This window comes from Neophocaena asiaeorientalis, unplaced genomic scaffold, assembly GCF_003031525.2.
Source record: "Neophocaena asiaeorientalis asiaeorientalis breed wild unplaced genomic scaffold, Neophocaena_asiaeorientalis_V1.1 scaffold357, whole genome shotgun sequence".
Classification (NCBI taxonomy): Eukaryota; Metazoa; Chordata; class Mammalia; order Artiodactyla; family Phocoenidae; genus Neophocaena; species Neophocaena asiaeorientalis.
The window spans coordinates 5122823-5134973 of NW_020173270.1; the positions used below are offsets into that span (position 1 = coordinate 5122823).

Consider the following 12151-nt stretch of genomic DNA (forward strand, 5'->3'; position numbering starts at 1 on the left):
GGGGGTCCTGGGGAGGATGTCGATGTTTCTCATGGATTTGCAGGGAGAGAAAGCAGACCCCTTCGACCTCCTCCCATCTCTCTGGCTGCATCAAGGAGAAAGTCTCCATGGGGTGCCAGGGTGTTGGGGTGTCTTAAGCACAGGCTCATGGCCTTGCTGAGCAGAGCAGGCCGACTTCCATCGTGGGCCTGGGGCCGCTGAAGTAGCTGGTGTGACTCTAATGGTGCTGCTGGGTTTCCGCTGTGGCTACTTTGACGTTGCATTTCTATTTTGGGCAAGTGTTGATGGTTTGCCATATATGGTTGGCCCCCAGTGACCCCGCTAAATGCCGGCTGCAGGGTCCCCAGCCCCTTGGTCCAAAGCAGTTCCTGTGGCTGGGAAGGGGGGGCTGGGGCACACCCTGGGATGATCCCACAGCCAGATCCATGGAGCACAGGGAGCCTGACGAGCAGGAAACCTCCCTGCAAATGCTGCCAGCATTAGTAAATTACACCACCACAGAGGAAGGCGTCCTCCCCCTTGCTCGCCTCCTACCTGCTTCCTTCACTGAGAATAACCCTTTGCCGGTTGGAGGGTCCCCTTCTGGAATGTTCCCCTTGGACTTACTGTCTCCTGTGTAATGTGAATGGGATCGTGCATTTTGTTTTGTATCACATTCTGGTAAGTGGTGGTTGTTTTTGACAACCAGAGATTTTAGCATTTTAATACACATAGTTTCTTAGTTTTTGTTGCATAATATTGCATGATATTGAATATCTGTAATTCTTGTAACTGGGCCTCTATTGCCAGAAGTCACATGACACCTTAGAGGCACAGACAGCCTTTTGGGGTACCAGAAAATTAAATTCTGGGCATCTTGCTTCATCACCCTGCTGAGATCAGCTTCATCCTTGTCCAAGCGGAGTCCTCCACTCATAGAAAGAATTGTAAGGGAGATCGCAGAGCGACAGCTGGAAGCCAGGCCCCCAGGCCATCAAATGCTCATCAAGTTGTCCTCTGAGCTGGAAGCTGGTGCTGCATGGCCCTACAGAGAAGGAAACTGAGGCTGGGAGGAGGCAGCACCTGCCTCTGGCACAGCTGCGTTGGCGCTGTGGAGGCCCCACTCTTACCGTCCAAGGATGGCTGCTCTGCCAGGAGGCCTCCAGTTCCAGATGATTTTTTTCCTGTGGCCCCAATTTTCCCTTAATGTCGTTGATGATGATAAGGATATTCATAGTGGTTGACATTTTGAGGGCTTTCTTTGCTCCAGGCACCAGCAGCCCTCTCCAGGGGCCAGGTACTGAAATGAGATCCTTGTTGTTAGAGGAGTTGACTGAGGGCGTTGGAAACCCAGTCAGAAGGGTTCACCGTGTTGTCTGCGCTCTGTGGCTTGCTTACCTCCCCGGACGGGAAGCTCACTCTCCTTCCTTTCCCTGTGCTCGCTTGGCACTAGCTCCACGCTCCAAGGTGTGGGTTCCCGGAATAGGCAGGGGTGCGCGCTCCGCAGCGCCGGGCCAGGGAGCGGCGTGGAGCCCGAGAACGCCGCTGGCCCCCGCCCTGGCCTCGCGTGAGGCGCCTGGGGCCTCGGAGGCGGGGCGGGGAGGGGCCGCCGGTGGCGGCGGCGCGCTCAGCAGACCGCAGTACGGCCGGCGCTAGGACCCGCGGGGGCCTCCCAGGCCGCCGCGCCTCCCGCTCCCCACCTCCTCAATCCCAGCCTTCCCCCCCCAAAATGAGGAAGCGGAGCAACTTGCTCCAAGTTGTGCAGCCGGGGCCGCCTCGGGGTGCGCAGCCGGCGCGCGGGGGCCCTCCTGGGGGCGGGCGCGGGGTGCGGCCCAGGGGCGACCCCTGAACAGGTGAGCGCGCCGGTGGGGATGGTGGGGAGAGACGGTGGGACAGTGGGGGGACCCCAAGGGCTCGCGGGTGGAGGTATGCCGGGCGAGCGCGGGAGGGGCCGGTGTGCGAGCGCGAGCGTGCGCGTCCGGGGCGCGCGTCCGGTACGCGGCTGGGGCGGGGGTGGTTAGATGCGACCAGGAGCGGGGTGGGGTGGGGTGGTATTTTTGTGGGTGCGGGTGTGCATGTCTGCAAGCCCCTGGGTGTGTGTATCCGCGGGTCCACGTGGAGGGATGTGCGCGTGTCTCCGAGCTGCGTGTGCGCGGCCCTGCGTGTAGCTCTGCGTGCCCGAGTGGCCCAGCGTCTGGCGCCCAGGTGTTCAAGTGTGGGTTTGTGTGTGGTGGGGGGGGTGGGGCCGGTACACACGTTTCCGAATGTCCGAGAGTCTGTGCGTGTGTTCACACGTGTAGACGTGTGTGCACAACTGTCTCTAGGAGAACCTGCTTTTGCTTGCATACCCGCGTGCCTGTGGGTACCTGTGTCCACCTGTGTGTTTCTGTGTGTACATGGATCAGTATGCGTGTGAGTACACGTAGGGCTGGGGATTTCTGGGGGCACATATTCGAAGAGCAGAGACTCACCCCTCCCAACCTGTCCCACAGCCCAGCCACCTGGTGGGGTCCATGGGGGAAGCAGGGGGCGGAAATGCCCCGGCCCCAGCAGCAGCGAGGGACTTTGTGTGTCCGTCCTGGGTTGGCGTGGGGTGGGAGAGGGGAGAGGCTCAGCTGGCGGCCACAGGAGCCCAGCAGGGCTGCACTGCTCCGGCCCCCACCCCCTTCAGGGTCAAAGATTCTTAGGAATGACCTTGAATCATCCTCTATTTCCTTGTCCTGTCCCTGCCTACTTACCAGAAAAGAGGAAGAACCAGGCTCCATTAGGTGGCTCCAAGCTCCCCACGCAACTGTGTGGGCTGCTGGGGCCTGAGTCAGCCCCTGGCCACTTGCTCTGTGCCTGCCTTGTGCCTCAGTTTCCCTTTGGGGATGATGGCGGGGTCAGGCTCCATGCTAAGGAACTCTTCCAGGGAAAGACCACCTCCTCAGAGGGGCTTGGGGAGCCCCTACAAGCCTGGGGAGGCCGGCTGGCTGTCACCTCCACCTGGCCTGAGCTGGAAGTGGCAGTCATGGCCCCTGGGGCCCCAGCCTCGCTTAAATCTGGGCTCTCCAGCTGGTCTCTGCCCCCTCCCCAGGGGAGCCCTCGCTTCCTCCACGCCTGGCACCCCTCACCCATCTCAGCCAGGATGCCAACGGTGAGTACCCCCAACTTGGGTGCCTGTGCCCTGGCCCTTCCTCTGCTCAGTCCACAGGAGCTCCACTCCATGGGGAGCGGGAGGTTTACTGTCTGACCCGTGGCCCCTTGGCGGTGTGTGCCAATCTTCCTCTATCACTTGCTCTTCTTTCACCCTTTCCTCCTGCCCTCCTGCTCTCCTGCCCTCCTGCCCTGGGCCCCCGCTCTGTGACTCTGATATGTCCACTGCTCGCTCCCTCGACCTCTCTCCTCTCCTCTCTCCCTGTGTGCTGTTTGTGGTCTCTGCCTCAATCCAGTCTTTCTCTCTCCTCTGGGCCTCTCTCTCCCCTCACCCCGCATCTCTCTCATGACCCCTTTCCCCCTCTTGGCACCCCCCCCCACCCCCGCTAGAGGCGCTGGGCCCCAGGCACCCAATGCATCACCAAGTGTGAGCACACGCGCCCCAAGCCCGGGGAGCTGGCCTTCCGCAAGGGTGACGTGGTCACCATCCTGGAGGCCTGCGAGGTGAGTGGGGAGGGGGCGTGTGCCTGGGGAGAGGGGACTCCGCCAGGAAACCATCCCACTGACCCCACCTGGCTCCCTTCCCGCAGAACAAGAGCTGGTACCGCGCCAAGCACCACGCCAGCGGGCAGGAGGGGCTGCTGGCGGCGGGCGCACTGCGGGAGCGCGAGGCCCTCTCTGCGGACCCCAAGCTCAGCCTCATGCCGTGAGTCGTGGGGAAGAGACCGGGACCGGGGCGGGGTCAGCGGGTCCCGGCCAGCCATGCCCAGCCCGCCTTCCCGCCGGCCGCAGGTGGTTCCACGGGAAGATCTCGGGCCAGGAGGCTGTGCAGCAGCTGCAGCCGCCCGAGGACGGGCTGTTCCTGGTGCGAGAGTCCGCGAGGCACCCGGGGGACTACGTGCTGTGCGTGAGCTTCGGCCGTGACGTCATCCACTACCGTGTGCTGCACCGCGACGGCCACCTCACCATCGACGAGGCGGTCTGCTTCTGCAACCTCATGGATATGGTGGAGGTGCGGCCGGCCACAGGCCCGGGACCCCAGAGCCCATGCCCCCCCATTGCGGAGATGGAGGGATGCCAGGCTCCACCCTATCCCTACGGCTGGCTGGACATGGGACCCCAGAGGTGTCTGCTCCCCAATGGGGAGAAGGAGGGGCTGGTCTCCATGGTCTGAGTCCTCCAGGTCCCACCTCCAGAGACTGGGGTGACTCCTCTGGGAACACCTAGGAACCTCCGATTTGACACCAATGCCAAGACACTCCCCATCCTCCTGTTTCCTGCTAGTCTGCATCCTTTCCTGTTCCCATGGAAACCAGCCTAAAGAGTCCTGTGGGAACGAACCCCCTCTCCTCTTCCCCAGCTCCCACCCACCCCATCCAGAGGTCCCCCCAGGAAGGGGATGGGATGCAGGGGTTCCCTCACCCACGGGGTGGGCTCATGGCTGCCTCTGCCCTGCCCCACCCTGCAGCATTACAGCAAGGAGAAGGGGGCCATCTGCACGAAGCTGGTGAAACCCAAGAGAAAGCAGGGCACCAAGTCAGCGGAGGAGGAGCTGGCCAAGGGTAGGGGGCCCCGCCCTTCTGCTCAGTGTTAGCCTGGCCTGGGGAGGCAGGGCCCTGGGGCCTGGGCACAGGGCCAAGGCCATATCACCTGAGCAGGTCGCTGTGCCTGCCTCTGCAGGCAGAAGACCTGGGCTGCCCTTGGGCGGGGCGGGGCACAATATTGATCTGGTTCTCACACCTGCTGCTTCCCCCCACCCCGACCCCTGCCTCTGTTCCCATCATCCCTGAGCCAGAAACCCTGGGCAGATCCTCGACGTCCCCCACCCTCCCACACCCCCTCCATGGCCAAGTTCTAACACCTGTTAAACCTGGCCCCTCCCCAGGACTTCCAGTGGTTAGGACTCCGCGCTTCCACTGCAGGGAGTGGCAAGGGTTCACTCCCTGGTCGGGGAACTAAGATCCCACAGCCACCTGGCGCCGCCAAAAACTAAAAACTAAAATCCGGCCCCTCCCTGCCTGGCTGCCCCTGCCCTAGCCCAGCCTCAGACAGTCCAGTCAGACCACCTCTTCCCTGAGGGAGTGTCCTCCTTCCTCCCAAACCCTGTGGCCTCAGAGGCAGCTGTCTACCGTGAAAATCACCCATATCACTCCCCTGCCTAAAGAAGGGAGTTCGGGCAGCTCCACTGCCTTCTAGAACCCTCCCCTGTGGCCGAGCTATCTTTCCTGCTTCATCTACAAAGCCCTTCCTCTATTCCACAAGCCCCTGGGGTTGTGTGACTCCTCGTTTCCTCTCATGCCTCTGTACTGTTGTGTCTTCTATTCTCCTCACCTGAAATGCTTTTCCAGCCCTTGAGGAGTGAAATCCTCCATGCTCAGAGCCAATGTGCCCTACCGTGGCCACCCCTTTTGAACCTGGTGATCGTGGCTGTCTCCTTGGAAGTGTCTTGGGGATGGCACCTGGGTGGAGGCTGGTGTCACCGTGTCTGCTTGTACTCAGGGGCTCGTGATTTGGAGAGGGGCTTTGGGGAGGTAGAGGAGGAGACCTACAGAACCTGCTGGGGGCGGGGGGGAAGAACACAGGGGTGCTTGAGAGAAAGATCAGGGAAGCTGGAACACAGATGAGCGCTGGAAGATTCTGGAAGGTTCCAGAACCTTTACCAGAAGGTTCTGGAAGCTTTACCAATCTCTGTTGTATTTTTTGGCCCGTGTGTGTGTGTGTCCCTGGGTGGTCAGGGATAAAGGATCGTAAAGGAAGAGCCTACAGGGTCCTTGGAAGGACACAGTCTCCAGATGGAACAGAGAAGGGCTCTGTTGCTTTTGGCCGCCCGATAACTGGTACCAGGAGTGCGGAGCCTCAGACACGCCCTTGGGCCACTGTGGAGACGCATGCCACAGGGCCTGGTCTCCCGCCAGGTGGAGCTGCCGTGGGAGGGACTGGCACCTGGCAGCCCTCTGACCGGGTCTCCCCCCGACAGCCGGCTGGTTACTGAACCTGCAGCATTTGACGTTGGGAGCGCAGATCGGAGAAGGAGAGTTTGGAGGTGAGCGGGGTGCCTGGCAGGGGCTGAAGGCGGGGAGGGGGGGGGTCCCAGAGATGAATTCACATCCACATTTGATACCTACTTGCTGTGCGGCTGAGAACCCAAGGGCTCCTCTCTGTGAAAGGAGGTTCACGACAGCCGGTGCCAGGAGAAAGGTAGTTCAGGCAGGCGCCCAGCGGGCGTGAGCCCTTCACAACCCTGGGCTCTGGCGCACACTGGTCCCTCTGGTCCCTCTTTTGTTTTGTTGTTGTTTTTCCCGGCCGGCCGCACTGCATGGCATGCAGGATCTTATTCCCCAACCGGGATGGAACCCCTGCCCCCTGCAGTGGAACGCTTATTCTTAACCACCAGATTGCCAGAGAAGTCCCTGTTCCCTCTCTTTTTTTTTGTTCCCTCTCTTTTGATGCCGTTGCCTGAAGTTATTATCCTGGTAGGCCCCGGGGCCTAGATCAGGGCTCACAGACCTTCTCTGGAAAGGGCTGGAGTGTATGTATTTTCCATCTGTCACATCTGCTCAGCTCTGTCCTTGTAGCAGGAAAGCAGCCACAGGCCGCAGGGAGATGAACAGGCATGGCCGTGTGCCAATAAAACTTTATTTATGGACACTGAAATTGAATTCTGTGCAATTTTCATGTCATAAAATATTCTTCTCTTGATCTTTTTTCAACCATTTAAAAATGTAAAATCCCATTCTGAGCTTGCGAGCCTTGCAGAAACCCACGTTGGGACTGGATTGGGCCCGAGGGCTGGAGTTTGCAGACTGGTTTAGGTGATTCTCTTTGCTCAGGGATCTGGAGCTTGTAGGGGAGCGGTTTCCAGGCCTGGGGACCCACTGCTGCATCGGCATCCTTGGGGGTCAGTGTGAGTGGGTATGTCCCTGTGTCTGTCCAGTCTCTGTGGGGTCCTGATCTCCTCCCCCACCGGCCCCCAGCCGTCCTGCAGGGTGAGTACCTGGGACAGAAGGTGGCCGTGAAGAACATCAAGTGCGACGTGACAGCCCAGGCCTTCCTGGACGAGACGGCGGTCATGACGTGAGTCCTGGTGAGGGGAGGGCATGCTGGGGTGGGGGTCCAAGCCACCTTCACCCCACACCCGCCTGCCCCCAGGAAGATGCAGCATAAGAACCTGGTGCGTCTGCTGGGTGTGATCCTGCACCAGGGCCTCTACATCGTCATGGAGCACGTGAGCAAGGTGGGGGCAGGGCCTGAGGGTCGGGCCGGGTGCGGCCGAGCAGCCTCCAGCAGCCCTCACCCCACCCGTGTCTCCCACACAGGGTAACCTGGTGAATTTTCTACGAACGCGGGGCCGGGCCCTTGTGAACACCCCCCAGCTCCTGCAGTTTTCCCTGTGAGTAGGGCTCCCGGGGGCAGGGAGACCGAGGCACGGAGCAGGGAGGAGCCTGGCCTTGGGAGTCTGTGGTCCAGGCACCCGAGCCCCGTGCCCGCCACCCCTCCACTCCAGGCACGTGGCCGAGGGCATGGAATACCTGGAGAGCAAGAAGCTGGTGCACCGAGACCTGGCTGCCCGGAACATCCTCGTGTCCGAGGACCTGGTGGCCAAGGTCAGCGACTTTGGCCTGGCCAAAGCCGAGCGGAAGGGGCTGGACTCCAGCCGGCTTCCAGTCAAGTGGACGGCACCCGAGGCTCTCAAACACGGGGTGAGCCCCCCTTCCCCCCCAGGGCCCTTGGAACCCTAGCTCCCCTGTGCGACCCTGGGCCTGTCTCTTGCCTCTCTGAACCTCCAAGGGACTGGCTCCGCCTCTCTGGTAAGCCCTTGGCCCATAATTGTTCCTTTTAGCCCCAGTCTGGGCCTTGGTCTCCTCATTTCTGAAACGGTCTTGGGCTCAGCAAGTGAGAGCAAGAATAACCTCGTTCTTGCACTGAGTCTGGGTTGGGGGGTGGGGCGGATTCAGAGGCAGGAGCCTATTGGGAGGAGACCTGGGACTAAAGGTCAACCCAGGAGGACTTCCTGGAGGAAGCAGGGGCTGGGGCAGAAGCCCTGAGGGGTCCCTCTCCCCCTGATCTCTGGCCCCACAGAAGTTCTCCAGCAAGTCGGACGTCTGGAGTTTCGGTGTGCTGCTGTGGGAGGTCTTCTCATACGGCCGGGCTCCGTACCCCAAGATGGTGAGCAGGGACGGGGGGGCGGCACTGGGTCTCCCGCAGGTCTAGGGGTCGTGATCCTGACCCCCAGCCCGCACCGGCGTGCCCTCTGCCCATAGTCGCTGAAGGAGGTGTCAGAGGCCGTGGAGAAGGGGTACCGCATGGAGCCCCCCGAGGGCTGCCCGGGTCCCATCCACGCCCTCATGGGCAGCTGCTGGGAGGCTGAGCCTGCTCGCCGGCCGCCCTTCCGCAAACTGGCTGAGAAGCTGGCCCGGGAGCTGCGCAGTGTGGGCGCCTCGGCCCCCAACGGGGGGCAGGATGCAGACGGTCCCACCTTGCCCCGCAGCCAGGAGCCCTGACCCTGCCCGCGGGGCCTCGGGCCCCAGAGAACTGAGACAGTGGGGGGCACAGGGTGGGGACTCGGGCCAGGCCTGAGGAGCGGCAGGGCCAGCGAGCCGCCCGCACAGCTCACATCACAGGGGCAGGCTGCATCGGGGTTGGGGGGGGCTCTGGGCAGCCCGTGGGCACCACGGCCCCAGGGAAGTGAAGGATTAGCGCCTGGATAAAGACTGGTTCCAAGGACTGGATGTCTGAGTCTCTCTCTGCTACCACTCTGGGGACCCCATCACTTACTGGGGGTGATCTGCCTGCCCAGTTGTCTGCCCACTGAGGGGTTCACCAGGCTAGGACCTTGCAGCCCAGAGGGGCGTATATTTCCCCTGGGATGGGGCCAGGAGACCCCCAGGCCAGGGATCACAGCCACCCGTAGAGCCACTTGCCATCACCCACGGGTCCGCCACCTCCTTTGGTGGCAAAGACCCCACCGTAGCCCTCAGGGTCCCAGGTGCAAAGGACAGTGGGAGAGTGCCAGCGGCTGCGGACATCCGAGTCCCCTGTCCTGGCATCCTCTTTTCCTCAGCCTTGCCCCTCGTCCCCTCCTGGGGTGCTCCAGTGTGGCTATATCCCCCACCTGTCATGACCTAACAGCCTCACCCGGTGACTCCAGGGAACACTCGCTGAAAAAAAGCCAGCCGCACGGCCTGTCCCAAGGCCCTGCCCCTCCCGTCCACTCTCGAGCGGGGGCTGGGGCTCCGGGCTTGCACCCCCAGCTTCAAATCCTGACTCGACCCGTAGCTGTGTGGCCCGGGCTTGCCGTGAGCCACTGCATCAAACTGAGGGCGTGTCTGGGATGGGGGGTGTTAGTTCTAAACTCGGGGTGTCCTGGGCAAACTAGAGGGGTGGTCCTCCTCCATGGGCCCCCAGAGCCTCCTCTATGATCAGACGTCTCTTCCGGGGGAGACATGAGGACCCCGAGGGCTCACACCAGTGAAGGACTGAGAGCACACAGCTAGTGCTCAGCTCTTACCTGTGACTGTCAGCCACCCTCTCTCTGATGATGCTCCCAGACAGCCAGCCTCTAGGTTGCCTGAAGAGGGGGTTTCTGGCCAGCTCGGTGTGGGCCCCTCCCCAGGACCCCCTGAGCTGGTGAGGGGACACCAGACCACAGCACGGCCTCCCACCTTGACTGCCCCACCCCTGCCTGAGCGGAGCCTGAGAAATGTCTCAAGGTCACGCTGACCTCCTGCAGTTCCCCCCCTCCCCGCCCCGAGCCCTGCCCACCCTCTGGCCTCAGTTTCCCCACCAGCACCTGAAGGGGTTTAGCGATTCTTCCTGGGGGAGAAATGAAGGGTGGGAGGCTGGAGGGGCTGAGAGTGGCCTGGGCCCCGCCTAATCCAGATGGAAGGTGGCCCCGCACTGCCCTGGCCTGCCCCTAATCCGGTGCTCTAAGCTGACACAGCGTCTGGACCTTCAGCCGCATCCTGCTAAATCGCCAAAGCCCCCTGGGCCTAACACCCAAATCCCTCCTGCGCCTCTTAACCCACCCGGAGCCAATTAGCTAAATGGGGCCTGTGAACAGAGCAGCTCTTTAGCGTTTCCAAGTGATGAAGCGTTAGGGGAATTACCTGCCCCCACTCCACAGAGCCCCAGCCCACCATACAGGCGGGGCAGCTGAGGCCTGGAGGGGCCCCAGGAGCCTGGGCTCAGGGCTTCTGGGGCCTCCCTGCCTGGCCAACCCCTTGGGTATCAAGCCCCCTGCCCACCGGGCCGTCCCTCCTCGTCCAAGGCTGCTCGCCCCTGCCCCCGACTTCTCCAGGGCCTGTAACCCTTTGCTGCATGTGAGTGTCTGAGCGTGTGCACTCATGCCGTGTGTGACTGCCTGTCTCCATCGCTTTCTCTTTCTCCGTGTGTGCCTTTCCCCTACAAAGCCAACATTCCCTACATTCCCTTATCTATACAAAGCCAGCAGAGGCGAGATAAGGACTTATCTCTGCTTCCTCTGCACTCACTCCCTAGTCCATCCAGGGGCCTGGGTCTCCCGCCTCGCTCCGCCGCTGGGACAAACTCCCTCTGTCCTCCTCCTGGGTCTCATCCTGCCCCCTCTCAACCCCAGTGCCCCTCCTCACTGTCTTCAGGGCACACCCCCCCGCCCCCCGCCGCCTGAGCCCCCAGTCTCCTTGGACTGGGGAGGGGGTTGGCAAACCAGTCTCAGGGGCTTCCCAAGATCCTGCTCCGGCTCTCAGGCCACCGCCTGAGAGACAGTCCCATCATCCACCTGTCCCAAAAACAGGGTCCGGGTATACCGGTCTTCTTCCCTCCTCCTCAGACTTTCTCCCCCCAGATTTCTCTCCTGCCTCTCCCCCAGCCTTGCTCTGACCAGGCCTCTAGCATCCTCCTGGCCTCCCATCTTGCACACAATAGCTACTCATCCAAAATGCCATCTGTGCCCCTCCCATGCCCCACAACCTCCCATGGCTCCCCAGTACCCACCCCTTCACAGCCAGTCTTGTCCAGAATTTACAGCCTTGTACTCCATCTCCCACTCTGATCACCTTCATTGAAAGAGCAACCTTCCCTCCCCTGCTTGAGTTTTCTCACCAGGCTTCTGACCACCTGACATGCTATATTTTACTTATATAGTTACAGATTATCTGTCTGTCTAGCTCCTCCACTAGGATGCCAGTTCCAAGATTTGTGTCTGTTTTGTTCACTGCTGTGAACAGTACCTGATATACAGTAAGCTCAATAAGTGTTTACTGAGTGACTGAAAAGTGAACTTCTATTCATACCTCAAAACCCAGCTAAAATGCCCCATACTCCTTTGCCCTTCACAGTGGCCAGGGGGCCAACGGGAATTGCCTTCACCTCTGGGGACCTCAGCTTCCCCAACCCCCGTTGACATCTGTGAGTCTGAGAGGTTCTTTTTCTCACACCAGATGATAAAAAAAAAAGCCGTAACAGTGGACATTCATTAAGCACTCGCTGTATGCCAGTCACTGTGCGACGCTCTTTCCTTTCATCAGCTCATTGAGTCCCTGTGAGAGCCCCATGGGGTAAGTCCTGTTGTCGCCGTCTTACAGCTAGGGAAACTGAGGCCCAGAGAGGGGGAGGCTCTTGTTTATATCCTACAGCGAGGGGTGGCAGACCCAGGCTAATGGTGTCCCTCCAACCCCTGGAACCCAGCCCTCCCTCTGTGGCTCAGAGCAACCAGCACCTGGGCGGGAGGGGCCCTCTCAATTAATCACCTCGCTAATCCTCCTTCCACCCAACCCCAACCCCCTCGAGTCTGGCTGGGCCAGGCCAGCAGCAGACGGAGCTGGGCCGGCAGGGGCTGTCAGAGGGCCCGCTGGGAGCTGGGAGCACTGGGCAGGTGGGCACAGGTGGGCCTGGGTGGGAGTTGGGGGCAAAGAGAGCCCCCTAGGGCAGAAGACTGGGGGGTAAGGAAGTGTTCCTTAAGGCAGTGTCCCAGCTTCTGCCTTCCTGGGGGTCCTAGACACAGAGACAGAGAGATAAAGGGAGACAGGCAGTCAGGGAGAGCTCCAGAGGGAAAGAGAAA

The 12151-nt window shown here is 61.1% G+C and overlaps 2 protein-coding genes across 5 annotated transcripts in view; both read left to right on the forward strand.

Annotated features, from left to right (window-relative positions):
• The first annotated feature begins 1702 nt into the window (after window positions 1-1702).
• On the forward strand, window positions 1703-8838 carry MATK (megakaryocyte-associated tyrosine kinase). 3 transcript variants are annotated; one of them, XM_024745960.1, is made up of 14 exons: window positions 1710-1832; window positions 2304-2391; window positions 3056-3115; window positions 3505-3618; window positions 3705-3820; window positions 3907-4126; window positions 4583-4676; window positions 6092-6157; window positions 7089-7188; window positions 7264-7348; window positions 7431-7504; window positions 7619-7814; window positions 8194-8280; window positions 8376-8836. In XM_024745960.1, the coding sequence occupies exons 2-14, from the start codon at window positions 2386-2388 to the stop codon at window positions 8613-8615; spliced, it is 1458 nt and encodes a 485-aa protein (XP_024601728.1). In that variant the 5' UTR covers window positions 1710-1832; window positions 2304-2385; the 3' UTR covers window positions 8616-8836. The 3 variants fall into 3 exon arrangements, 2 of the variants coding, with proteins under 2 accessions (XP_024601729.1, XP_024601728.1); XM_024745961.1 differs by lacking the exon at window positions 2304-2391 and having other exon boundaries at window positions 1703-1832; window positions 8376-8838; XR_003003380.1 differs by lacking the exons at window positions 1710-1832; window positions 2304-2391; window positions 7264-7348; ... (2 more) ...; window positions 8194-8280; window positions 8376-8836 and having other exon boundaries at window positions 2640-3115; window positions 5850-6157.
• Window positions 8839-11530: 2692 nt separating this feature from the next.
• The window catches only part of RAX2 (retina and anterior neural fold homeobox 2), a 3173-nt gene continuing 2552 nt past the window's right edge, over window positions 11531-12151 (forward strand). The window contains exon 1 of one of the 2 annotated variants that reach the window (XM_024745933.1): window positions 11531-11648. The gene's annotated coding sequence lies outside the window, so the exon portion shown is untranslated. Of the gene's footprint in view, window positions 11649-11928; window positions 11966-12151 lie in introns of those variants that run through there. The other variant, XM_024745934.1, reaches the window with a different exon arrangement.